This window comes from Mobula birostris, chromosome 22 (assembly GCF_030028105.1).
Source record: "Mobula birostris isolate sMobBir1 chromosome 22, sMobBir1.hap1, whole genome shotgun sequence".
Lineage (NCBI taxonomy): Eukaryota > Metazoa > Chordata > Chondrichthyes > Myliobatiformes > Myliobatidae > Mobula > Mobula birostris.
Genome location: NC_092391.1, coordinates 24,910,696 through 24,937,964, shown reverse-complemented (window position 1 = coordinate 24,937,964; position 27,269 = coordinate 24,910,696). Strand labels below are relative to the sequence as shown.

Sequence of the window (27,269 nt, the reverse complement as noted above, 5' to 3'; positions counted from 1 at the left end):
CTCTCACTACACTTGTGAATGTACAGTAAGCCAACTTCTTGAATCTTCTGTTCAATGGATTTCACAATCTGGTTGGGTGGGGAGTTTCATTATTGAGAAGCAACAATAATAAAGGAATTGACATACATTTCTCAGTCAGGATGGTTTGTGATATAGATCCGACCCTACAACTGATGTACTCCCAGGAGCCTGCTGCCCTTTTTCCTAATGAATCAGATTTGTTATCACTGACTCATATGACATGAAATGTATTGCTCTGCAGCAGTACAGTGCAAAGACATAAAATTGCTATAGGAAATATAAAAAAATAGTGTAATAAGAAATAGAGATACTGCTCACGAACCATTCAGAAACTGATGGCAGAGAGGAACAGGCTGTTCCTGAATCAATGAGTGAGGGTCTTCAAGCTCCTGCAACTCTTTCTCCAATGGTTATAATGAGAAGAGGTCAAATCCCAAATGATGAGAGCCCTTAGCAATGGATGCCACCTTCTTGAAGCATCATCTTATTGATGGGGAAGGTTACAGAATTGTCAGATTATTCCAGCTGTATAACTCTACTGCAGATTATACATGATACACTGTCACCACAGTGCTCTAGTGCAAGATTATAGACAGATCCTAGTTGTAGGATACTTACTATGCTGATATTATTTAGTTAGCAATAATTATCTGCTCAAATAAATAGAAGATCATATTACAGAATCAGATATGCCACAATGCAACTGCTTTATGGCCCTACAAAATTCACATCAAATGTAGGAAGGAAAATCAATTGTCCCTTCCAATACTCAAATTTCAATTAGTTGTCACCCACCTGCTACAATCTGCTTCTCTCTCCAACTACAAATGAAATTAGGAACTCAATTCCCTCATAATGCTAATGAGGACAGGTTTCAATTAGAAATTTCAGAATGCAAAAGGGACCGGACTGTGCAGAAGTCACTTGAGAGCAAAAACAAATTACTTCATGAGAAATTGTTATTATTTTTACCTTACTATCCTTGCTGTTGTTAAGATCACTGATGGATGCTGCACATTGATCACAGAAATCCTGCAATCGTTGGTACCACTGCAAAGTGCTTGGATCTGCCTTTATCTGCAGCCCTATAATTGAAAGAAAATGATTGTACAAATTAAATTTTACAGATTGCTTTATCCACCAGTCTTAAAATTCTTTATATATTTGTAATAAGCCAAATACAAATGCACATTCCTAAATTACAAGCAGCATAACCAGTTAGTAAGAAAAGATTTATGTAACAGCCAAGCAGATTCAATTGTTCCTGTCAATCAGAGTGCACAGTGAAAAGACCTCAGTTGAAATGCACAAAGATGCAAAAATGGCTTTCATATTTCAGATTAAATACTTCAGAGACACTGACTCCAATAGGAATATTACGAGACAAATCCAGTTACTAATTGTTGTTGTCTCACTGGCAGTTCTTCTGTGGGCGGCTGAATTTAAACCAAATGAGTTCTAGAAACCCACTTCCTGGATTTTGTCAGTATCACAAGTATCCCTGAACTATAAAGTACATTTCTGTCCCTACCTCAAATTAAAGAATTTTCATCTTCAATTTTTTTTAAATCAATGAGCAATGAGCAATTTTAAATCAATTATCTCAGATAAAAAAGTCAACAGAACAGATTTCTACCTTTAAAAGGAATGCACCTGCAGAATGCTGAAATATGTGACACTTCTGTGCATTTCTCTCTGCATAATCACACTTAGATTACCAACATATGAATTACCAAAATAGATTTCTCACAAATACCAACATCGCAATACCTTCTTTATGACGTGGTTTCTGTTGAGGAGCTGGTGCTACTATTTCATTTTTGATTTCTTGCTTTTTCTGAAGTGCTTTCTCCTCCTCTTCTTTGATCCTCTTCTTCTCCGCTGCTACAGCAGCAATTTTTTCATTCATGGCAGCTATCAGCTCTCTCATTTGCAGTAGAGCTTGCTCTGCATTCAGCATGTCCTCCTGTTGCAGCAAGCCACCCTACAAAGACATAAAATTAGGATTGTAGTTTTTAATATACTTAAATTGCCAACAGCAGGAAAGTAATTTTCTCCCTTTCCTACTCTTGACAATTCTCAAAGTATGTCTCCACTGGCAGAGGCAACCCCACTTTCTACAAGTATCTGTCATTTACTCACACACCAAGGTTTGTCAATGGGCTACTCAGTACATGCATTCGAGCCAAGTTCAATCATGATCTCAATGTTCACAGATTTATGGCTATTACTCTTGAAATCACAACATTCCATTTTGAAATGGTCAATTACCAACTCCCTGATGCAACAGGTCTTTGTGTGAGAGATCTTGATTTAAGCTATCATGCACATCCTGACAACATCCCAAGTGGCTGGCCTTTATTCAGAACTCCCTCAGGTAAGAGTTTTTTTCCACAGAATACAAGCCAATCAACATAATCAAACCCGTGTAGCCCTAAGTTCATTTTGGTGAATTTGTACTTCTCCCTTCACTGAATAACCTCTTTCCAGTGCTGAAACAGATTATAGAACCTTAAATGTAATCTAACTAGAATTTTAGAACTTCCAGTTTTTTTAAAAAATATATATTTCGCATCTGATCTGTGTAGATGTATGCAACCCAGAGAGATGTGATATCTGTAGGAGTAAATGATTTCTAAATTTCTACTATCAATGAGCTACGATCAGGAATAGGAATCATAATCATCACAACAGAAACCAATCAACTATTGGCAAGTGTTATCCTGAAATGTTCAGTGACCTAGAATTCATACTTCATCTTCATTCCCAATATTTAATGCAGAATTTTAAAGTAGTTTTATGTTCTTTTATGAGCAAAATGCTCCAAATTTACATTTGAATGGTAGAAAGGAAACATTAATTCTACCTTACAGAAAGTACAAATTTAGGAGAATAATCTTTTATGCACATTTGTAATAAATTAATCTTCCCCAATCATCAGAAGGTGCTTTACATATCAGGCAAAAGTATTTATGGACTGTGGAACCAAGAAATTAAAGGGATTTATGATACAGGTCAACAATACTTTAACTGAATGTAGAGGAGATTTCAGAGAATGAACAGTCCAAAAAGGCCCTAAAAGAAAACCTCATTAATAAATATATTCAATAACTGTTCTACTGTTCCTCCCAGCTTCAAAAACGTGCATGCTAAAAACAGCTTTAAAAGCCCGCAAATCCAAATTTCAATATATTATATTGCCTTAAAAATCTAATTCTGATAAATTAGAGGAACAGTATAAATACAAGCTATTGAAACATGCATAATGAAAATATGTCTTTGATCTGAAGCAGCTCAAGAGGCTTGGTTAACAGGCTTCAAATAAAACTTAAAAGTCCTTCCCCCCCACCTGCAGCAATACCTTTACTAATTTGGGCTAATAGGAATCAGAAAGTCTCCAGTGATATATTTTTTAAACCAAAGGCTTACAGCAAGTGCAAATACATTTGAACAGTAGGAAGTGGGGTTTGAGTTGGTGAGAAGGAATCAAAACAAGCCTAATCTCATACACATTCAAGTTTCAATGAATACCCAATAGCAGCTACTATCTCCTCACTTCCATCACCCACACAGACAACAAAATTAGCATTTACTACACAGTAGCAGAGGAGGGCAGCCCTAATAACAAAAGGTGACAAAGGCAGTAAGGATCTTAGCTGAGCTAAGAACTCTAATATCAAGGAACAGAGTACAAGAATTTAAAAAAAAACAAAGGAAATATTGTAATCATATAAGACATAACGAAGAGATTGGGCAAACCAAAACAGCATTAATAATGTCATTCACAGAATATATACAAGATGTTTTACTAGTACAGTAGATTCAGAAAACAAAGAAACAGCCAACTTTTTGTTCCATCAGTTCCCACATTTAAATTTAAATCTGATAACTCAGCCAGAACTGGGCTTATTCATGCCATGCACACACCTCTGATGTGAGCTTAATAACTCCCGACACCAGGCTGCACAGCTGATTGCCACGATTACTGTATTCGGAGAGGTCCAGTCCAACCAGTTCCTTCTGTTTTAAGTAGGGCTCAATCTGCAGATTCAGATTTAACACTTCAGCCTGGATGGCATTCAGCCGGCGCAATCGCTCCCGACTTTCTGCTTGCCTCTGACGCTCCAACTCCTTCTGTCGTAGCCGCTGCTGCTCAGCTTCTCGTAGTTTCAGGTTCATATTCTGCATGAAACAGAAGAAAAACAACAATGAAAAACAAAGAATATTCCTCAATCCAAATCTGAAAGGGAAGAACTGGAATTGGTCTCTGCTTTCCGCAGAGATCACTCCCTACGTGACTCCCTTGTCCATTCGTTCCTCTCCACTGATTTCCCTCCTGCCACTTATTCTTGCAAGAGGAACAAGTGCCACACCTGCCCCTACACCTCCTCCCCCACTATCACTCAGGGCCCCAAACAGTTCTTCCATATGAGCTGACACTCACATGTGAGTCTGCTGGGGTCATACACTGTGTCCGGTTTTCCCAGTGCAGCCTCCTGTATATCAGTGATACCCGACATAGATTGGAAGACTGCTTTGCGGAGCACCCACGCTCCATCGACCAGAAAAAGCAGGATCTCCCAGTGGCCACACATTTTAATTCTACTTCCCATTCCCAATCAGATACGCCTATCCATGGCCTCCTCTGCTGTTGTGACGAGGCCACAGTCAGGTTGGAGGAACAACACTTTATATTTCATCTGGGTAGCCTCCAACCTGATGACATGAACATCAGTTTCTCGAACTACCGATAATGACCCCCCCCCCCTTCATCTTTCCCCATCTCCTTTTCCCTCTCTCACCTCATCTCCTTGCCCATCCATCACCTCCCTCTGGTGCTCCTCCCCCCTTTTAATTCTGCCATGGCCTTCTGTCCTCTTCTATCACACTCCCCCTTCTCCAGCCCTGTATCTCTTTCACCAAATAATTTCCTAGCTCTTTACTTCATCCCTCCCGCTTCAGGTTTCACCTATCACCTTGTGTTTCTTTCTCTCTCCTCAGCCCAAAACATTGACTGTACTTTTTTCCCCATAGATGCTGCCTGTCCTGATGAGTTCCTCCAGCATTTTGTGTGTGTTGGTTGAACTGGAATTGGTTTATTATTTTCATATGTATTGAAGTTCAGTGAAAAACTTGGCTTGCATACTGCTTATATAAATCAATTAATTACACATTGCACTGAGGTAGAACAAGGTAAAGCAATAACAATCAGAATAAAGTGCAGCAGCTACAGAGGAAGAATAATACATGTAGACGATAAGGTGCAAGATCATAATGAGGTAATGAAGTTAATAGTTCATCTATCATACTAGGGAACCATTCAATAGTCTATTCAAGGGTAGAAGCTGCCCTTGAGCCTGGCTCTTTTTTTTTAAAATGTTCCGCCTGATGGAGAGGGGACAAGAGAGAATGTTTAGAGCAGAAGGGGTATTTGATCATGCTAGCTGCTTTACTGAAGCAGCAAGAACAAACAGAGTTCATGGAGGGGAAGCTAGTTTCCATCACGCGCTGAGCTGTGAGCACATTTCTCAGCAGGTTCTTGTAGTCACTGGCAGAGCAGGTGCCATGCCAAGCCACAACGCATCCAAATAGATGTTTTCTATGATGCATCGATAAAAATTGGTAAGGATCAACAGGGATAAGCCAAATTTCTTTAGCCTCCTTGAAGAATTAGAGGCACTGGAGAGTTTTCTTTTCTTGATGTCTATACAGTTGGCACCGGGATGCAATATTAGTGATGTTCACTCTTATGATCTCGAAGCTCTCAACCTCGGTACATTGATACAAGATCATAAGATATAAGAGAAGAACTAGGATATTTGGCCCATTGAGTCTGCTCCACTATTTCATCATGACTGATCCATTTTTCCCATCAGCCCCAATCTTCTGCCCTCACCTGTATCCCTTCACGCCCTGATTAATCAAGAATCTATCAACATCTGCCTTAAATATACATAAAAACACAGACCGGAGCAAGTGCATCATCTCCCTTCAAGAAGTCAATGACCAGCTCTTTCGTTTCGACATTGAAGGAAAGGTTGCTGAGATGACACTATATTACTGAGCTCCCCCATCCTCTTCCTGCACTCTGGCTCATCATTATTTGAAATACAGCTCATGACTCTTTCACTCCCCTGGATTTTAAGCACCAATGGCATCCTGCTATTCCATACCAAAAAGGGGCTCACTGACAACTCCACAATGCAGAGTTGTCCACTATTCACCTTTGCTTTGCGCCGGTGCTCTTCCTTTAGCTTTTCTTGACGTCCTTGAGCTTCAAGAGACCTATAAAAGAAACGTACTTTTGATTTCACGCTCCAAATCATTTTGCTTTCTTTCCCCCACAACCTCTCCCAAAAATCAGATGAAAAAGTTTTATATTTGGCTTATATCGGTGTATAACACAAAAGGAAAGCTGTTGCAAAATATCAGGGGGAAGGGAACTAATTGATAGTTCTTTCAAAGACACTGTCACAACGGGCTAAAAGATAGAAAACCTAATACTGAAAGAATATTAAAGTCACTAAACAACTTGAGAAAAAAATGTATTCTTATTTAATTATTCCAATAGCACGCCAAGTTTTTTTTTGGTTGTTTCGTTTAGTAGGAATAAAGTTAAAAAGTTGACAAATTCAGATACAAAATCAGATTAGCCCAAATATCTGCTAAACTAATCAGTGAAATGAAATTACTGAAGCAAATTGTTGCTGCAGAAAGTCCCATTCTTTTTTCCAGAGCACGAGCATGCAATTTGAATGGGTGCTTAGAATAAAGATTTAATTTCAGCAATGTGCATCTTACAATACTTTCATCATTACATAGAACAGTATACCATGAGAACAAGCTCTTCAGCCTATCACGTTGTGCTGAACTAATGAAATTAGTAAGTAAATGCCTAACTAAACTAATACCTTCTGCCTTCACAATGTCCCTATCCTTCCATTCTCTGCACATTCATGTGCTAGGAGTCTCTTACGTATCTATCATATTTGTCTCAACCACACCACTGGCAGCATATTCCAAGCACCCACCACTCTGTGTAAAAAAAAAAGCTTGTTTCACATATCTCTGTTGAACTTATCTGTCTCATCTTAACTGCATACCGACAATTTAGTTACAACTGAAAAAACAAGCTTTCATTTAAATGACAGTCTTCAAGATCTCAGAATGTCCCAAGTTGTTTCACAGCCAAGGAAACATCTTTATAGTGTCATCACTGTATAATGCAGCAAACACAGCAGATTATACTGATTATACAGATCAGAAAAATGGAAACATGTTCATGACTGGCTACTTACAAAGGGAGGTAGGAATGGACTAACAAATTATAGGCTGTTTGGCTTAATATCAGTAGTAAACAAAGTACCAAAATTAAAATTCTGAAGGACAATACAAATCATTTAGCAAGACACAGAATATTCATAGACAGTATGGATTTGAACGGAGTTCAGAGTTTTATTAATTTGATTGAAACAGCAAAGCCAATACAGTACAAGTTGCTCTGATTTTACCACTGGCAAAGTCAAATATGGCAGAATGGCTAGTAAAAGGAAAGCTCCAAGGATGCATGGGAAAGCAGCAGTTGGGATCCATAATTAGGCAGAAATAAAAACCAGAGTAATGGTCCACAAAAATAAATAGAACTCATAGTTCCCCTGCTTTTAAATATAGAAATGTGGCGAGGAAATAAAAATTAGCTAAGTATTAACAGTGAGGTTGTTGTAGGCTTCATTAGTTATCAATGGATTGGTGAGGTAGGCAAGAAATTGGCAAACAATGCAACACAGAAATGTACGGTAATGCATTTGGGGAAGGCAAACAAGGCAAGGGAATACATAGTAAATGTTATGCAATGATAAACAATTTGAAAGAAGATATGGCTCTTAGAAGAGCACATCTATAGCTTCTTGAAAGTACTACGAAACGCACAAAAGGTGATTACATTAGCAGTTAAGACATTTGGAAAGTCCCACTGGCCAGGCTAAAGAATATTACAAAATGCATAAAACTAAGCGTGGTCACAGATACTGGATACATTTCTGGTCACCCCACGCAGAAGATGTGACAGTACCAGACCAGTTACCAGGGGAGTTGCCAGGGCCGAAGAACTTTAATTAACAAGAGAGAGCAGCCTTTGACTCTTCAAGAAAAGGAGGTGTTATTTTCTTGAGGGATGGTTTGAGATGTATACACTTTTTCAGGAGATCCACAGTGTGACTGAGGACCTATTTTCATTAGCTGTGGGAAGAGCGAAGGGACACAGATTTCAGGACAATGGCAGGAAGCAAGCTTTCTTCCATCCAACAAGTGGTGGGATTGGGAATGCACTGTCCAAAAGAATGGGAGTAGGCAGAACCTCTCAAAGTTTAAAAGAGAACCTAAACGAATACTTGCTGCTATATCCTTTAAGATTACAGAACCAAAGCTGGGATATAGGACTAGGCAAAAGAAAACTTTTTGGTCCCAGCACGGATGACCAGAGGGGCCAAATAGCTTCTTTCTATACCATACATTTTTGTTACTGTGATGCAGAATATTGAGTTAAGAAAAATGGTCAGAGCATTAGGACAAATACCTGCATGCTTCTTTAAAATTTACATCAGTCAAGGGCCAGAAAAGCCACTAGTTTAATGCTGCACCAATGGCAGGGCAATAATCTCTCAGTTAAACACAGCAAATGTGGGGTGGCATGGTAGCATAGTGGTTAGCACAACACTTTACAATACCAGCGACTATAAGGAGTTTGTATGTTCTTCCCGTGACCCAAGTGTTTCCTCTGGGAGCTGTAGTTTTCTCCCACAGTTTAAAGATGTCATTGTAAATTGTCCTGTGATTAGGCTAGGATTAAACCAGGGAATTGTTGGGCAGTGTATCTCAAAGGATCAGAAGGGCCTATTCTGTGCAGTATCTCAATAAATAAATATATAAATCATCTTGGATATTGTGTCATGAGGCCAAAATGAAACTATTGTTTCAGAGCTCATCAGGCTACTGAAAATAGCATTGAGAAAAAAAGTAAGTACCAGTTTATTTCTAATTAATTAATTAATTAATTAATTAATTAATTCTAATCTGCAATTTTATCTTTGGCAGATGGTTTAATAAATCCAAAGGGAAGTTTGGGGCAAACATTTCAGTACATGCCACCTTAGGGTTATTCTCATTTATCAACTGTGATTAATTATTGAAAGTTATGGAAAGGGACGTATAGCCATTTGACCAAAGAGATGCATACAAAAGCTTTCAAATTTCTTACCCTTTTTCCATCATATCACGCATCTCCTCAAATTCCTGACGTTGCTTAAGCTCCAGAGATTCTTCGAATCGCTTCATTTGTTCAGTAGACGACTTGGAAAGATCCTGAACAATTTTCTGTTGAAGTTCCTGGCGATGCTTCAGTTCAGTCTAGGAAGAGGTACAAAATGAAATTCCATTAATACTGTATGTCATTATATCCTTGGGGCTTCACCATTAGCAAATTACTTTTGAAGTGAAGTCATTTTTGTTACCCAAAAAAGGCAGTAGCTGAATTCATATATTAAGATTCCACAAACAGATTAGATGATAAGTCTGTTTTTGGAGCTGTTGGTTGCAAAAGGAAGTGTTAGTCAGTTCATTAGGACTGCACATATAATCTCAGTTTTAAATAATATCAATATACAAGGCTGGATACATACCAAGATTTGCAATTACAATTTTTTTAAAGAAAATTTAATTTTGCACTATTTAATAGTGCCTTCAGGTTGATCCTCACCTAGTCCTATGAAAATATTTGACACCAATGTAATTACCGTACATAATTATCCTTTGACCTATGCAGTAATACACTGAAATAAAACGAAAGGAAAAGAATTTTAACAAAGAGGAAGGTCTTGCTCCAAGTAAGAACTGGAATTAGAATGTAAACAAGGTGGGACAGCAGAAACTTGACTGGATGAGGACTACCCAATCAGGAGGGACGGACGACAGGAGTTGAGTATATATACCAGTGGACTTGACATGCCTCGTCATCATCCCTAATGAAGATGGCAGAGTTTGTCATTGAAAACTTCATTAAAATCGGTACCTTTACCTGGCTGGAAGCCCTTGAAGAGCTTATTCATCATATACACGAGGAAAGCACCAAATCCTTTTTTGTTTTTTTTTAAATAATTTTATTAAAGCATTTGTAAACAAGTGATTTCATTTATTAGTTACACACCAATTCAGGTGGAGCACAGATGGCAGCAAAATATAGTGTGCTAATTGGCCTGTTTCAATCCATTCAATGCACTAAGCAATGACACCAAAGATTAGGTGGTTAGAGGTGCCTTTTCCTCATAAATTGAGCAACACATGATGCATTACTGAGCTACATAGACGAGGAAGGTTTGAAAAACTGATTTCAACCATTCATGTAAAATTTCAATGGGGCAATTTATCATGGTGACTTTTGAAACAAAGGAGGGTGGCCAGAAAAGGAAGAACTTCAGTGAGGCATTTATTCTAAACAATACCCAGTGCAGAAACCTCGAAGCATTAGTGACAGATTGGAGTACCAGCACAGGCTAAGCAAGCCAAATAGCATTCCCTTTTGCAATGTCATTCTGTATTGCCCAAAATATAATTAATAAAGTCCCGTATCATTTTATGATATTAGAAATTCTGCCTGTTGACAGTCTGACTTCCTTCAGAAAGGAGGAGAAAAAAATGCAAACATTTTCCTGCTGTACTTTATCCATCTTATCAAAACAAATGTAGAAAATAAGAAAATAAATGCACACAGAATTTGGGAGTGGAATTGAGGAAATCAGTTTGGTAGCCAAAACTATAAATTATTCCAGCTCTTCAGAGCTGGCAAGGTTACAAGGTTCAAATACTTTATGAGGCCTGTTAGAATTAGTTCAGATTTGTTACCAAAGAGCCAAGATGTATTTGGAATGCAATTCAGAATTGCAGTGAAATGGGACCATTTGAATTAATAGCTAGAGGAATGTGAAGCAATTACCAAACAGATTAGAGCAAATGCCTTCATGAATATGCTTCCACTGCAGTTTAAAGTCAATTCATTTTGAAGCAGAACAACAAAAGAGAAAGGAAAAACAGAACCATTTCCTTGCTGGGGTTAGTAAACTCATGGTATAGCTTCCAAACCAAATCTATAAACTTGAGAAATTCAGATTGCCTAAATTGGATAGCCTGAGCTTGATTTGTGTGTATATAGGATGTAACAGTATATAGAATCTTTTTCTTATGGTAGGGGACTTTTAAAAAATAGATGGTATAGGTTTAAGATGAGAGAGAGGAGTTTTAAAGGGGGTTTCAGGAGAAGTTAGTTTTGAAAAAAAAACAGAGTGGTTGATATTACTACCAGAGGAAGTAACGGAGTCAGATTAAGAGCTGTTTATACAGGCACTTGAATAGGCAAGGTACAGAAGTTCACTGACTTTATACGGGCAAATACAATTAATGTAAATGGGCAAAAGATTTGGTACGGATATAGTGAGCAGAAAGGCTCATTCCTGTGATGTCCAACTCCATGAACCTTCTTTTTTATTTTAGGTACCCGTATTTTAGGACCATTTTCCCCATCTTTCTGGTTTAAGATAGCGCTACCAAAGATGTCCGATAGCTTACTGGTAAATCATAAGGCAGGAGCATGAACTAAAAGTATTACTTATAGCATCTTTCATGAAGCAAACTGAGGTGAACCATCGCCACAGGCAGTGAGGAGGCAAGGCTGGTTCAGGGGATGAGCCAAGCAGGAGCACTGCGAGGTGAAACGTGTTCGAGCCACCGGATTCACAGACAGGTTTGTATCGTTACTAGAGAAGGAGTGAGCAATTTGGAGAGGAGTAGATGCAGAAGAGTTCTGATGTTTGTGCACCTAACCCAGGTGCAAGGTTGGATCGCTCCAAGTGCCGAGCCGATTTAGTGAGATCGAGAACGGCTTCCGGCTGGACAGCACAAGCGTATCGGGGCGCCAAGATCCAGGCCCCATAATGTGGCACTACTCAGAGCTTGGATAACTTAAATGCTAGCACAGGTGGATTAGAAGCCTGAGTGTCAGATACAGAGGTGAGGATCAGGCTGATTTCACCTACTCCCTCCTGAATATTCATTCCTTTCTCCCTGGCTCCAGAGGCTGTGAAATAAGCCAGTTGCTATGCGTTCCTGCCCCACTGGTGCGAAAACTGGAGACCGAGGTTTGGCTTGGGCCTATTCAGGCTGCTCCAGGAACGGATCTGAGATTCAATGGTTTAGGATGCCATTGGCTTGCTTCCATCATTTGCACAGTGTTCCCTCCCCCACTTTCTCTGCACAGTGGTTTTTGGTCTTTTTTTTAAATTGGGTAATTCGAGTTTCTTGCTTTGTGGCTGCCTATAAACACACAAATTTCAAGGTGTACAATTTATACATTCTTTGATAATAAATGTGTGAGTCTTTGAATCTATGCTGCTCATAATTTTATAAACCTCTGAAATCATCACTCAGGGCCCTATACACCAGTGAGAACAATCCCATAGCCTATTCAGTGTATTCTTGAAACTAAAGTCCTCCATTCCAGTCAACATCCTGATCAATCTCTTCTGCATTAAACCTAACTCCACCATGTCCTTTCCATTGTGTGGTCAGTACTGAACATAATATTCCAAGTGTGTGGTAACCAATGTCTTGTACAGCTACAAAGTGACATCCCAACTCCTATACACAATAACCCTACTTTCAAAAGCAAGTTTCTTCATTACTCTATCCACTTGTGTCACCATTTTCAGACAGCTATGACTTGCGTAATAAAGTTCAGCTTTACAATCAGAATAAGGTTTATTATCACTGACATATATCGTGAAACACATTGTTCTGTGGCAGAAGTGTACTGTTGAAGACAAATTACAAAATAAATAAATGGTGCAAAAGATGAATAATGAGGTAACGTTACGATGGTAGAAGGGAAAAAGCTGTTCTTAAAACTTTGAGTACGAGACCAGGCTCTTGTACCTTCTCTCTGATGGCAGGAAAGAGAAGAGGGCATGTGTTGGATGGCAAGGGCCCTTAATGATGGACGCTGCCTTCTTGAGGCAACACCACTCGAAAATGTCCTCGATGGGAGGGAGGGTTGTGCCCATGATGGAACTGACCCGAGTCTACTACAACCCTCTGCAGCCTTTTGCAATCCTGTAAGCAAACTTCTGTACATCAATGCTTCTAAAGACCCTGCTGTGTACTGTACATGTACCGTCAGTATTAGACAAACGTGTTACCTCACATCTGTCTCTATTAAATTTCATCTGCCACTGCTCCGCCTAACCATATAGCTGATCTATATCCCTCAGGTATCCCAAGGCAACCATCCGCACCACTTCTAATTCCACCAGTCAAGTCATTTATAATTTATCAAGCAGGCTTATTTATTGAGAGTCATCAGGAGACTTATTTATCAAACCACAGGCATTCATATCCAAGACATGATAGTCTAGGCGGGAGAAGACAGCGGCGCGACACAGCGCACGCGGCCGTTCCGAATTGATATCGATATGTGTAACTAGAGGCCGTGCATCAATCCAGATTTGATGGGGGGACAGCCGTGAAGCACAGAGGAACATCTGGAGAAATTTCTGAAATGCCTGCTTTGTTGCCGCTGCTACTGTGCGATCGAGAATCTCCGGAGACGAAGGCCTCAAATCCTTGGCTTTGCGTATCACCTGTTGCCGGGGCTGGGGTCAAAACGCTCAGTAGAGATGGTGCTCGGTGCATTGGTCGGAGGCTTGGAGTTTTTCGGACGGACTCAGAGTCGGATTGTGGTCGGATGCTTCCAGGGTGCTGCATTGGCAAGTTTGCGGCGCTGGAGGTTTACCGTCTGCGTGAGATGATGGGACTTTCGAGAGACTCTGAGATTTTTACTGTGCCATGGTCTGTTCTTATCAAATTACGGTATTGCTTTGCACTGTTGTAACTGTATGTATAATTATGTGGTTTTTGTTAGTTTTTAGGTCGGTTTGTCATGTGTTTTCGTGATATCATTCTGGAAAAATATTTTTATCATTTCTTAATGCATGCATTACTAAATGACAATAAAAGGGGACTGCGTGTCCTCATAATCATAATAATAGTCAACAACAGTCCCAGCACCAATCCCTGTTGTACACCACTGGTCACAGAATTAACAGTCAGACAAACAACCCTCTGCCACTACCCTGTGCCTTCTATTATCAAGCCAACCTTGGATTCCATGTGTTCTAACTTTCTGGATTAGCCTCCCACACAGGACATTGTCAACAGCCCTGCTAAAGTTCATGTATACCACATCAATCACATTATCTTCATCATGGATGGGCAATCAGCCCACCGCTCCATTCTCTTTGCACTCGTGACCATGTGGCTAGGGACAGCTCAAACATCAATTACAAATATGCAGATGATACCACTGCTGGTGGTAGAACTTCAGAAAGCAAAGGGGAGGCATACAGGAGTGAGGTAGATCAGCTAGTTGAATGGTATCAACTTCACACTTAACATTAGCAAGACCAGCGAACAGATTGTGGACTTCAGGAAGAGAAAGTCTGGAGAATACACACCAGTTCTCATTAAGGGGTCAGCAGTGCAAAGGTGAGCAGCTTCAAGCTCCTGGGCATCAACATCTCAGAGGACCTATCTCGGGCCCAATAGTGATGCAATGACAAAGGAGGCATGCCAGTCCCTGTACCAATGACAAAGACGCATGTCAGTCCCAGTTTCCTTGCTGCACTACCCTATGGCTTTGAGATTTCTCATCTCAGACTCATGCAAATTTCTATAGATGTACACGGAGAGCATTAGGACTGGTTGCATCACAGGTAGGTAAGGAGGCTCCAGTGCACAAGATCACAAGAGGCTACTGAGGATCGTAGACTCAGCCAACTGCATCAGAGGCACAATCCTCCCCACCATCGAAGACATCTTCAAGTGATGGTGCCTCAAGAAGGGAGCATTCATCACTAAAGACCCTCACTAGCAGGAGGCCCCTCTTCTCATAACAACCACAAGGTATAGCAGCCTTAAGACCCACACTCAAACTTTTCAGAAACAGCTTCTTCCCCTCCACCAGATTCCTGCACAGTTTAGGAACATTAAATTGTTATTCTTCTTTTTGCACAATTTATTTATTCACTGTTTTATAATAACTTTACATCTTTGCAATGTACTGCTACTGCAAAACAATTTCATGATACATAACCATGATAATAAACCACATATTGATCCTAAAAATTAATTAGAACAGTTTCTCCCATAGTATGTAACCAGCAGTCTTGCTCTCTGAGCACAAAGGGTGGGAGTTGTATCTCATTCTCAAGATTAGAGCACAGAAGTTTGGCTGATACTTTACTTCACTATTGTTGGAGATTCTATTTTCAAATGAGACATTTCCCCCTTCATGCAGACACAAAACCCCATTCATTCTATAGAATGAGCAGTAAACTCTCCAATAAATGTTTTCACTGAAGTTTAACTCTCAACTCTGTTGAACAACAAAAAAATTTCACCTGGTCAACTATTGAGATGCTGCTTATGCTGGAATATCATACACAAAATGACCACTATGGCCTTTATATTGTAATGATGACCATACTCAAAAGTATATTGGCAAAGCACTTTAGGACAACCAAATTTGAAGACTACAGAATTTTCTTTTCAAGAGTGAATTCTACATGATCCATGTACACATTCCAATACTTACCACTATGTGGTGCTTCACCTTTGTATTGACCTTTTGGGAGCCATTAATTGACGACTTTTACAACTTGAAATTTTTTTTTCAGTAATTGATTATAATGTTCCTGAGTTATTTTAATGCAAGAGACTCTGAAATTATCAAACAAGTAAAAACCAATGTTTGACCAAAATTCAAGTGAATTAGAAACTTGTTGAATGGGGCTGGCTGGTGGCGCAACGACATCGGCGCCGGGCCCGAGAGCAGAGGTTCCCGGGTTCAAAACCTGTCAGGTCCACTCCTGAGTACGCTTTCCATCCATGCCAGGTTGAGTGTCGAGATCATAAAATAAAAAGGGAAAATACTGCGCAAATGTCTGTGTGAGGCATGGCGTGCCACACAGTCTCTCTCTCTCTCACTCCGCGCCTTGTAAAAGCCATGAAAAAGACATCATCACAGACGCATGCACGGACACGCAGACGCACGCGCACAGACGCGCACACACACGCCAAAAAAAAAAAGAAACTTGTTGACTGACAGTGAATTAAAATCTAAACACTATATTTTCTCATAAAACACAACACGCATCAGGAAAGCAGTGATCTTCTAGCTGCAGTTTACCAAACACAACCCCAATTTCACTTCTGAGCTCCTGGGTGAAGGCTTTAGAGGGTACCATTGCACACCGGTGCCAATCATAAAAGCTCCCAAGATGAATCCCAATTCCAGATTCAAACTATTTAAACAGTGTGCATCTATCTTCAATCAGTGAGATAACGAGATGAAAGAGGGAATCACAAAACACAGGTTACCTGGGCAGATCTTGGGTAGAGCTATCCAACGTATCCTACTCATTTTATTCCCCAGTATACTGCAATTCTTTATTCTGTCAAACATTTATTCAGTCGCTTTTAAAGTTCTTCACAAAGAGCAAAGTGACCCCCTGTGATGGGTTTTCATGCCATCATGAAGACATACTAAAGATAATGTTATAAAATTTGAATATTGAAAAAGTAGAATATTTGAGGCCAATTTATGAATCAGAATCAGGTTTACTATCATTGACAAGTCATGAAATTTTGTTGTTTTGCTGCAATAACTTGCAAGATAAAAATTATTGCAAGTTACTAAAATAAATAGGCAAAAGACAAATAAAGTTCATGGACCATTCAGAAATCTGATGGCAGAGTGGAAGCTGTACTAAAAACACTGAGTGTGAGCCCTCAGACTCCTGTACCTCCTCCCTGATAGCGGCAATGCAGTGGGCACGTCCCGCATGGTGAGGGTCTTTAATGACAGACACTGCCTTCTTGAGGCTCTGCCACTTGAAGCTGTCCTTGATGGCGGGGAAGGTTGTGCCCACGAGAGAACTGTCTGAGTCTACAACCCTCTGCAGCCTCTTTTCATCCTGTGCATTGGAGGCTCCGCACTAGGCTGCAATGCATTCAGTCAGAACACTCTCCACTGTACATCTGTAGAAGTTTGCACAAGTCTTTGGTGACATACCAAATCTCCTCCAGCTGCGAATTAAGTAGAGCTGCTTGCACGCCTCCTTCGCGATGCATCAATCTGTTCGGCTGGGGATATATCCTCAGAACTGCTGACACCCAGCAACCTGAAGCTTCTTGCCCTTTCTGCTGCTGACCCCGCAGTGAGGACTGGTGTGTGTTTTCCCGACCTCCCCTCACTGAAGTCAACCATCAATTTCTTCGGTTTAAAGACATGGAGTGTGAGGTTGTTGCTTTGGCACCATTCATCCAGTCGATCTCACTCTTGTACACCTCCTTGTCACCATCTGAGACTCTGTCAACATTAGTGTCAACAGCAAATTTTAGAGATGTAATTTGAGCTATGCCTAGCCACAGTCGTGAGAGTAGAGAACAGAGCAGTGGGCTAAACACACATCCTTGAGCTGTGCCTGTGTTGTCTGTTGGTGAGGAGGAGATGTTATTACCAATCCACACTGACTATAGTCTCCCAATAAGAAAATCAATTGCAGAGAGGTAGAGGCCCAGGTTTCGAAGCTTGTTGATTAATACTAAGGGACTGATAGCATTGATTGCCAAGCTGTAATCAATCAACAGTAGCCTGACGAGGTATTACTGTCATCTAGGTGGTCCAAAGCAGATAGGAGAGTCAGCAAGATCGCTTCTGCTGTAGACCTGTTACAGCAGTCGGCAAATTGCCACGGATCCAGGTTCTCTCTCCGGTAGAAGTTAACTCAAGCCATGACCAACTTCTCAAAGCAGTTCAGTACAATAGATGTGATTGCTACTGTGCAATCGTCATTGAGGCAGCTCACCTGCTCTTCATTAATCACAGCAGCGGCCCAAGAAGAGTAAGACATTTTTTATTTTTTTAAATCAAATGCTAGAAATCTGAAATAAAAGAACAAATTGCTAACACTCAACACTCACCCTGAAGCATTAATGGTTTGTCTTTTCACGTGCCATCAGACCTATTAAGTGCTTCCATTATATTTTGCTTTTATTTGAACCAAGACAATTGTGGTTCAATTAGTAAAAAAAACCAAACTTACAGCTCTTCCTTTGATACCAATTTCCTCTTACAAAACTACTGAAACTCATCTTTGCTCCAACTGAACATATAGATTTAGATAATTCTAGGTGTGGGGAATGTGTCAACAAATTACTGGCCCATTCCTCACACCCAGAATTGCATTACCAGACATTGTGCAATGAAGATTATTTTGCTCAATATGCAGTGTCTGAGAGAACTGTTGGGATTCAATCTCACAAATATTTTTCTAGCACTAAGCATTCCAGACAAAAACAATACCTATTACACAAAGGACTTCTTGCCTGCAAACCCCACCAGAATGACAAAATAGCCCCAAGCAAATGCTAGTCATGGAAAATGTTAAGATTCATGAATTTTTAGAGAAGCAAAAATGGGAATCGGAAAGTTGAAGCAGAATAACAGTCAGAATCTTATTAAAAGACAAAAAACATCAAAGATAATAATGACCTATACCCCTTTCGATGTTTTTGGTCTGATATTCATTGGTACCCCAAGACTCCAGAAATGAACTGCTTCAATGACCCAGCAGCATTCCCAGTTATGGCAGACCACCTGCTGCACTACTCATCCAAATATCCAGCATCTTAAAGCACAAGCAATACTTTTACTTTCTACTTCTCACCTGGCTTTTAAATCTATGGAATCCTTCGTACACTTTAACATAACCTTCAATCTCAGTGGCTTCTGGTGAAAGCAGCAGCAGTGTACGTTCTGGAGTTAATTCCTGCACCAACTGCTAAAAATAGAAGGAGAAACTAAATGATGATAGAGCATATTGTTCTAACTGAACTTTTTATATAGCATCTTTAACATATTAAAACATTCCAAGGTAATTCACAGAAATGTCATTAAACAAAATTCGACACTCAGCACTTCAAAGTGAGACTTTATGACGGCTTGGCAAATACTTGGATAAAGAGGAAATTCAAGCAGCAGCTTAAAGAGAGAAACTGAATCAAAGAGTAAAAACTAAGGCAGCTGAAAGCAGAGCTGCCAACAATAAGCCAATCAAAATTACATCCGTGCAAGAAGCTCTCATTGATCTTTGGAATGCAAGAGGTCACAGAGTAGAGTAGGTCAAAGTATAAAAGATTTGAAAACAAGGACAGAACTTCAAAAATAAAGTATTGTGGAGCAGAACCTTCAACAAAAAGGAGTGATTCATGAAATGGAATTGATTTGAGCTAGGATACATCAGAATTATAGATAGGCTCAAAGTTTATGCAGTGGAAGAGGTGAAGCTCAGTAGGGTCAGCATAAGGAACAATGTCGTACACGGATAAAAAATGCAATTTTAAAAGGTGGTCCTAATGTTACACAAAAAGTAGCATTTTAAAAGGCAAACCACAATCTTAAGCTTCATGGACAAATTAATTTTTGACTAAGAGTTTGCTTTAAAATTTACAGGTTTTTTTAAAAAGTGCAGATAATTTAGAAAAAAATACTTGTTTAAGTTTACAAGGCAGTTTATTCACATTATAGAAGTACAATGTAGAGGAGTGATCGAATACCAAGGCTTTGGTGCAAGATGAAGACTTGACCACAGAAACATTAGACCAGCAAGGGAATGTGAAGATTAAAAAGAAATCAGGCAGCACTGTTCCTAGTGTTCCAAACTGGTTGCTTTGCCCTTACAAGCATGAGCATAAACAATTATTCCAAAATAGCACTTAACAGAGGGAAAGAGAAAGTTTTTTTTTAGACTGGAAGTTCAATCCCCTCAGAGAGAAAGTATGAGAGAGAAGAGTTCAGATCCAAGGCCAAATGCTTCCTCTCAGGGTCCACAGAACAGAATCCAAGATAGTTTTCTTACCCTAGTAACTAGCTATAATTCAGGATAGGCAGCAAGTTACCAAACAGATGCAGTTTAAAATAGTGCATGATGCCCAAATATTGTAAGAGCCAAGGTCACAAACCCTCTAAGAATACCACTGGGTCTCCAGAAACCAAATGTACCTGTCCACTTTCTAAATTTATTATTTAGAGATACAGTGTGGAACAGGCCCTTCCAGGCCACCTAGCTGCACCCAGCAACCCATCAGTTTAAACCAGGCCTAGTCACAGGACAGTTTACAATGACCAGTTAACCTACTAACCAATACATGTCTGGACTGTGGGAGAAAACCCAAGCGCACATGGGGAGAACGTACAAACTTTATAACAGAGCTCACCGGAACTAAACTCTAAACTCCAACACTCCGAGCTGTATTACTGTAGCACTAACTACTATATTACCATTGCACCCTTTCTACAATGCACCCTAGAAAGTATCTGGACACATCACAGCTTGACATGGCAATCGGTCTGTCCGTGACAGCGAGAAACTGCAGAGACTGTGGACACAGCTCAGCAAGTCATAGAAACCAGCCACCACTCCATGGATTCAGTCTACATTTGTCACTGCATCAGTAAAGCAACCAGCATATTCAAATAGTACAGGAAGACCTGATGCTTTGGCAATGAATGACATAAAAAGAAATCTTGGCAAGAAATCACAGAATGCAGTGCTTGTGGCAAGACAAGAGAAAGCCCTGAATTTTTAAGAGGCTGGTAATATGGTAAAAGTACATTTAAAAATGTCAGCAAGGAACCATACCACAGTACCTGTTTATCTTTAATTACCAAAAATAATGAACAATAAACACTAATGAACAGGGACAAACCTGCAAATTATTATTATTATTGTCTTCTGTTTGTGGCTCTGGAGAAGGTACAGACTTCTCTGGCAATTGGCTGTTTCCAGCAAGACCCTGGATCAGAGGTGTCAAATTCTCCGTGGTGTTAGATTGCGCCTCCGGTTGGGAGAAACGGTCCAGTATCCAGGCTGAGGTTACTGAAAGCTTGGGTGTCGACTGGCATTGTTCCAAAATATCCTAGAAAAACAGTACACTGAATGACATAAAACTTAAAAACTATGAAATAACTTGTTCTACTGGAGATGTTTATCCAAATGCATAATGCTCTTTAAGACATTTTTACTTAACCTACTTAATCCTTTTAAAATAGGTGATTCTCCTTCACCTTTGTGCCCACAACACCGCTTTATTAGGATTACAACAAAAATAAGTACTTTCTTGCTGTTTACATTTACACTGAATTGGTTAATAAGCATTATATTCATTTTCTGATACAGGTCTCAATCCAAAACATTGACTACCCCTTTGCCTCCATAGATACTGCCCGACCACGTGTTCCTTCAGCATTTTGTTTTTTATTGCAAAAGATCAGCATCTGTATTGTCACATCTACATTGCTATCCTAATTTACTATACACAAGTATATAGAAGGCATCCTTGATACATTTTGTTTTAGGTGTTTATTTTTCGTCTCCTGCATTTCCAAGCATTCATTTTCCAGAAAATTAAATGTTGAGAGAAATTTTTGTATTTTTGTGAAAGTAGCATATTAAGTAATGGACCACTTTTCAAATTAAAAAAACTGATTACTTTGTAGGTATATAGCCCAGTGCATCATTAAACAAAGATAACAAACAGATCTGTAAAATAATAAATTAAATGATTAACTGAACAGAAATGGGTGTAGAAGGGATCAAACTGGGCAAAGGACAAGCAAACTAAAAGAGGAGGGAGGGGCAGATGTGTCACAGTTTAACCTTCAAATCATTAATTCTTACACCACGGCAAGAGTGAGCATAGCAACACTTTTGACACAAATTGGTCATTCTGCATCAGCAAGGTCTCTCCTAAGCAGAAATTTCACAGCAGACAGGAGTTTCAAGATGAAACTCCTGAAGAAGCATAAAGAAATGGGCAAGTCTGAGGGCCAGAAACTCAAGTGGTCGGCCACAAAACTGAGTGCAGCAGACAAAAGATACATCAAACTGATGTCCCTTCCAAATTGGAAGTCCAACACTGCTATCAGCCCTGAACTCACAGAAACCACTGGAACCCAAGTACACCCTCTACAGCCCAGAGACGTCTTGTCAAAGTGGTCTTCATGGAAAAGTTGCCACCAAAAAGCCATCAGCCCCAAGTGGAAACAAAGGAAGGAGGCTCACCTACACACAAAAACAGAAGGACTGGGGTGCTGAACAATAGCCGCAAATACTCTGGACAGATGAGTCAAAAATTGAAAATTTTGGCTCAAACAGGAAGCAGCTTGTCCATAGAAGAGCTGGAAAGTGCTAGATGGATGAGTTTCTGCAACCAAAATGAAGCATGGCAGAGGTTCCCTGCAGATTTGGGGCTGCGTTTCTGCAAATAGAGTTGGTGATCTGGTCAGAATTAATGGAAACCTCAATGCTGAGAAGTACAAGCAGATTCTCATCCATCATGCAACATCATCAGGGAGGCGACTGATTAGTCCCAACGTCATTCTGCAGGACAATCACCCCAAACACACGGCCAAGATCATAAAGAACCATCTTCAGCAGGCGGAAAGAACAAGGAGTTCTACAACAGATGGTATGGCCTCCACACATCCCTGATTGCAACATCATCGAGGCTGTCTGTGATTACCGGGAGAGACAAAATCAAACAAGACTGCAAGTTCTCCAAGATGCACAGAACAACCTACCAGCTGTTTGTCTTAAAAAACTGCACACCAGTGTATCTAAAAGAATTGATGAGTTTTAAAGGCAAAGGGTGGTCACACCAAATATTAATTTGATTTTTTTTTATTGTTTACTCAGCATCAGAATCAGGTTTAATATCACTGGCATATATAGAGAAATTTGTTGTTATGCTGCAACTGCTCTTTATAGTAATTTTTTTGATAACTAGAAACTTTTCTTCCCATTATTTTTGAAAGCATCATCACCTTACAGAATTTTTCTTACATTTGCCCCAGATTTTGGCACAGTACTATAGATATCAATATCACACAGAACACAATAAAATTAGAGCAATTGTCAGCCAATCAGCCCCTAAATCTTCTTAATATGCGGTTGAGAGCTTTAAGTTCCAAAGAGTGAATATCACCGGTCCTGGTCCGGTCACACCACGCAAAAAAGTCCACCAGCTTACCAATGCCTCTGGTTCCTTTGAAGACAAATAAAAAAAAAGGCCTGCTCCTATTGGCCCTCACCAATTTCTAAATGGACCAATAAGATAAAGTATCTTATCTGGACGCATCACAGATTGATATGGCAATTGCTCCGTCCATGACCACCAGAAAGTTCAGCAAGTCATAGAAACCAGCCTCCACTCCATAGATTCTGTCTACTCTTCTCACTACCACAGTAAGACAACCAGCATATTCAAAGACTCCACACTGGATGTTCTCTCTTCTCCACCTTCCCACTGGGCAGAAGATACAAAAGCCTGAAAGCACATACTATCAGGCCCAAGGACAGCATCTTCATAAAGAGTTTCCTAGTATAATACAACAGACTCGACTTTACAATCTATCTTAGTCTGACCTTTGGACCTTAATTGCCTACCTGCGCCTACTTCCTTTGTAACTATCACTTTATTCAGCATTTTGTTATTGTTTTATCCTGCACTACCCCAATGTACTTTGGTAATGAATTGATCTATAGGATAATTGATATACAGACAATTTTTTCACCATACCTTGCTACATGCGACAATAATAAACCAATCTAACCTATCGTGGCTAAAATGTGCCCTAAACTATTCCAGGCCTCATCTCCTTTTCTGTGCCAGTTCCCTGACCTCTAAAAGCAAAAGCTCCAAATGACCCAGCCTCCAGGGTAGAATATTCCAAAGATGAACAACTCCCTGTGAAAAGTTCCAACACACCTCAGTTTTAAGTGCTTAATCTTGTAACTATAACATGAATCTCTACAAGCTTATGTCTGTGAGTGATACAAGTAGTAGTTCAGAGTTACCGAGATACAGTCACAAACATATTCAAACAGTACAAATATTGAAATTGAGGCTTTTAGGCTTTTAAGGACCCCACCCACACCCCAACAACACAGATTAACAAGGTAAGGGTGGTGGACAAATGAGGCAATGAACTGATAAAGGTGGAGCCAGATAAAGGTTCTGAATAAATTGTTTCAAGAATATGGAGGTGATTGATGTTGGAAGCAAACAGAAAATGTTAACAACATCACATGGGTTGAAGTTATGTTGACTGAAGTGAAATTTCCCCCTAACAGAATCATGTTTTAAAAGAAAGCAAGGTAGCTCAAAAGAGAGAGAGACAGGGATGGCAGATGCTTAAGTGGTGGTGGAATTCAGCAGACAGGATGCATCTGTGGAGGAAAGTAGGCAGTCAGTATTGCAGAGCATCAAGAAAGATCACCTCTGTCCCAGGATACTGACGGACTTTTACCGCTGTACCATTGAGAGCATACTCACCAACTGCATCTCAGTGTGGTACGGCAATTGTCCTGTATCGGACCGCAAAGCACTCCAGCGTATGGTGAAAACTGCCCAGCGGATTATCGGCACCCAATTGCCCACCATTGAGAACATCTACCATAAACACTGCCTGGGCAGGGTGAAAAGCATTATCAAGGATGCATCTCGCCCTAATCATGGACTTTTTACTCTCCTCCCATCCGGTAGGTGTCACAGGAGCCTCCACTCCTGCACCAGCAGGCACAGAAAGAGCTTCTTCCCTGAGGCTGTGACCCTGCTGAACCTCACATCACAGCGCTAAGCAGTATTGCATCCGTATTGTACTGTCTGAGTACTCTTATATTTGTGTGCTGTAGCACTTACTTTTTATTCACAGTTATTTTATAAATAACACTATTCTTTGCATTTCTGGTCAAACGCTAACTGCATTTCATTGGCTTGTATCTGTACTCCGCATAATAACAATAAAGTTGAATTTAATCTAATTTAAATTGAGACTTTTACGGACCAGGTGCCCATTCTCGACCCTGGAAGTCAAATTTCTAATTCGTTCCATAGATGTTGCCAGTCCCACTGTGTTCCTCAACCCAAAAGAGAGGTGGCAAAGTAAAATCAACTGGGGAATGGGTACAACGGTGGTGGTGGTGGTGAAATAACCATGGAAATTCAGAAGGGAATAGGAAGAAGACACCCAAGTACAGGGAAATGGAACAAAAAATGCTGGAAACACTTAGCAGGTCGGCACGTCTGTGCAGAAAGAAACAGAGCTGAAATGTCTAGTTAAAGACTGAACAGAGTCCCCAAACTGAACAATTGTCTGTATTTTTCCCCCACAGGCCCGCCATCCTGAGTACTTCCAGCAATATCTGTTTATATTTCAATTCAGTTTGTGAGTATCTACACTTTTTTATTATTTCCAAAAAAGGGGGAAATGGGATCAAGGAAAAAACACAGAAAATCTGAGTTCTGGATAAAGAACCCGCATGACTTCTGCCACTAAGATTTCTGACCTCCAACTATATTGTTTTTCTTGCCCCAGACTTTGGGGACAGGAGGAGGGGCCCCGACTCGTTTCTGGACTGAGGAAGAAGGGGAGAACTTGGTGGCTTGAGGCCGGGCAGTTTTGAACCTTGCAACGCAGGCTCCAGACCCACTCGCCCACTAGCCCGACGCGCCAGACTCACGTCTCCCTCCTCCAGCCAGCTCGTATCGTAGCTCAGCCGCCCTTTCTTCGACTGGCGCAGCGCTTCCAGGGTCTCCCATCGTTTATCCTCCGCCGGCATAACCTTTCAGTAAAGAAAATGTGAAAACCCGCCTTAACCTGACCAACAAAATAAGCCGGACTATCAATCACTTCCTGTTCCGGGTCATGACCCACTCACCAATCGCTATGGAGACTAGGTAGCACAGGCTGGGCGTAGGAAAGGGAAACAACTTTATTTCTATGAAGAGTGTGGAATCTTTGTAGACGTAAAGATACAGTAGGATTGTAAGGAGAGTTGTTAATGGTAGTAATGATCTTTCAAGAATTACTAGATTTGGGAATGGTTCCAGAGGGCCGGGAAATAGTAAATATCACTCAACTCTTTAAAAAGAGAGGGAGGCAAAAGAAATGAAATTATAGGTCAGTTAGTCTGGCTTCAGTGGTTGGGAAGATGTTAGGGTCCATCCTTAAGGTTGAGATTTCAGGGTACAAGGAGACACATGACAAAACAGGCCAAAATCAGCGTGGTTTCCTTAAGGGGAAATTTTGACTGACAAATCTGTTGAAATTTTTTGAGAAAATACAGGCAGGATAGACAAAAGAAAATTGATGGATGTTATTTACCTAGACCTTAAATAGGCCTTTAACAAATTGCCACACACGAGACTGCTAAACAATATAAGATCACATGGATAATATACCAGCATGGATAGAAGATAGACTGGCAGGGGGCAAAGAGTGGCCTTTTCAGGTTGGTTGCTGGTAACTACCAGTGTTTCACAGGGGTCTGTGTTGGAAATGCTTCTTTTCATATTATATGCCAATGATTTGGATGATAGAATTGATAGCTTTGTGGCCAAGTTCGCACATGATACAAAGATAGGTGGAATGGCAGGTAGTGTTGTGAGAAAGCAGAGAGTCTGCAGAAGGACTTAGACAGATTAGGAGAATGGGCAAAGAAGCGGCAGATGAAATATGGTGTTGGGAAATGTATAGTCATGCACTTTGGTACAAGGAATCATGGTGTAGACTATTTTCTAAACAGCAAGGAAAATTCAGAAATCAGAGGTGCAGAGGGACATGAGAGTCCCTAAAGGTTAACTTGCAAGTTGAGGCAGGCAAATGCAATGTTAGCATTCATTTTGAGAGGACTAGAATATAAAGGTAAGGATGTTTTAAAGGTTGAAGTTTCATGCTAATTGGTCAAACCGCACTTGCACTATTATGAGCAGATTTAGGCCCCTTACTTAAGAAAAGATGTGCCAGCCTTGGAAAGAAGCTCCACATGGGATTCACAAGCATGATTCTGAGAATGAAAGGGTAAATGTATGAGAGGAGTTTGGGCTCTGGGCCTGTACTCACTGGAGTTTAGAAGAATGAGGGGGAATTTCATTGAAACCTAGCAAATATTGAAAGGCCTAAATAGAGAGGATGTAGAGAGGTTATTTCCTATAGTGGGAGAGTCTAGGACCAGAGCGCACAGCCTCAGAATAGAGGGACATCCCTTTAGAACAGAGATGAGGAGGAACTTATTTAGCCAGAA

At 40.3% G+C, this 27,269-nt stretch overlaps 1 protein-coding gene across 3 annotated transcripts in view; it reads right to left on the bottom strand.

The window, feature by feature from the left end:
- Positions 1-25,874, bottom strand: part of gle1 (GLE1 RNA export mediator) — a 49,307-nt gene extending 23,433 nt beyond the window's left edge. For 2 of the 3 annotated variants that reach the window (XM_072240343.1, XM_072240345.1), the window contains exons 1-8: positions 25,707-25,874; positions 20,893-21,102; positions 18,852-18,965; positions 9,278-9,426; positions 6,246-6,306; positions 3,949-4,203; positions 1,792-2,005; positions 994-1,106 (exon numbers count right to left, since the gene is read on the bottom strand). In XM_072240343.1, coding sequence (XP_072096444.1) covers positions 994-1,106; positions 1,792-2,005; positions 3,949-4,203; positions 6,246-6,306; positions 9,278-9,426; positions 18,852-18,965; positions 20,893-21,102; positions 25,707-25,805 — 1,215 coding nt within the window. In that variant the 5' untranslated portion in view covers positions 25,806-25,874. The remainder of the gene's footprint in view (positions 1-993; positions 1,107-1,791; positions 2,006-3,948; positions 4,204-6,245; positions 6,307-9,277; positions 9,427-18,851; positions 18,966-20,892; positions 21,103-25,706) is intronic. The other variant, XM_072240344.1, reaches the window with a different exon arrangement.
- Positions 25,875-27,269: the final 1,395 nt, after the last annotated feature.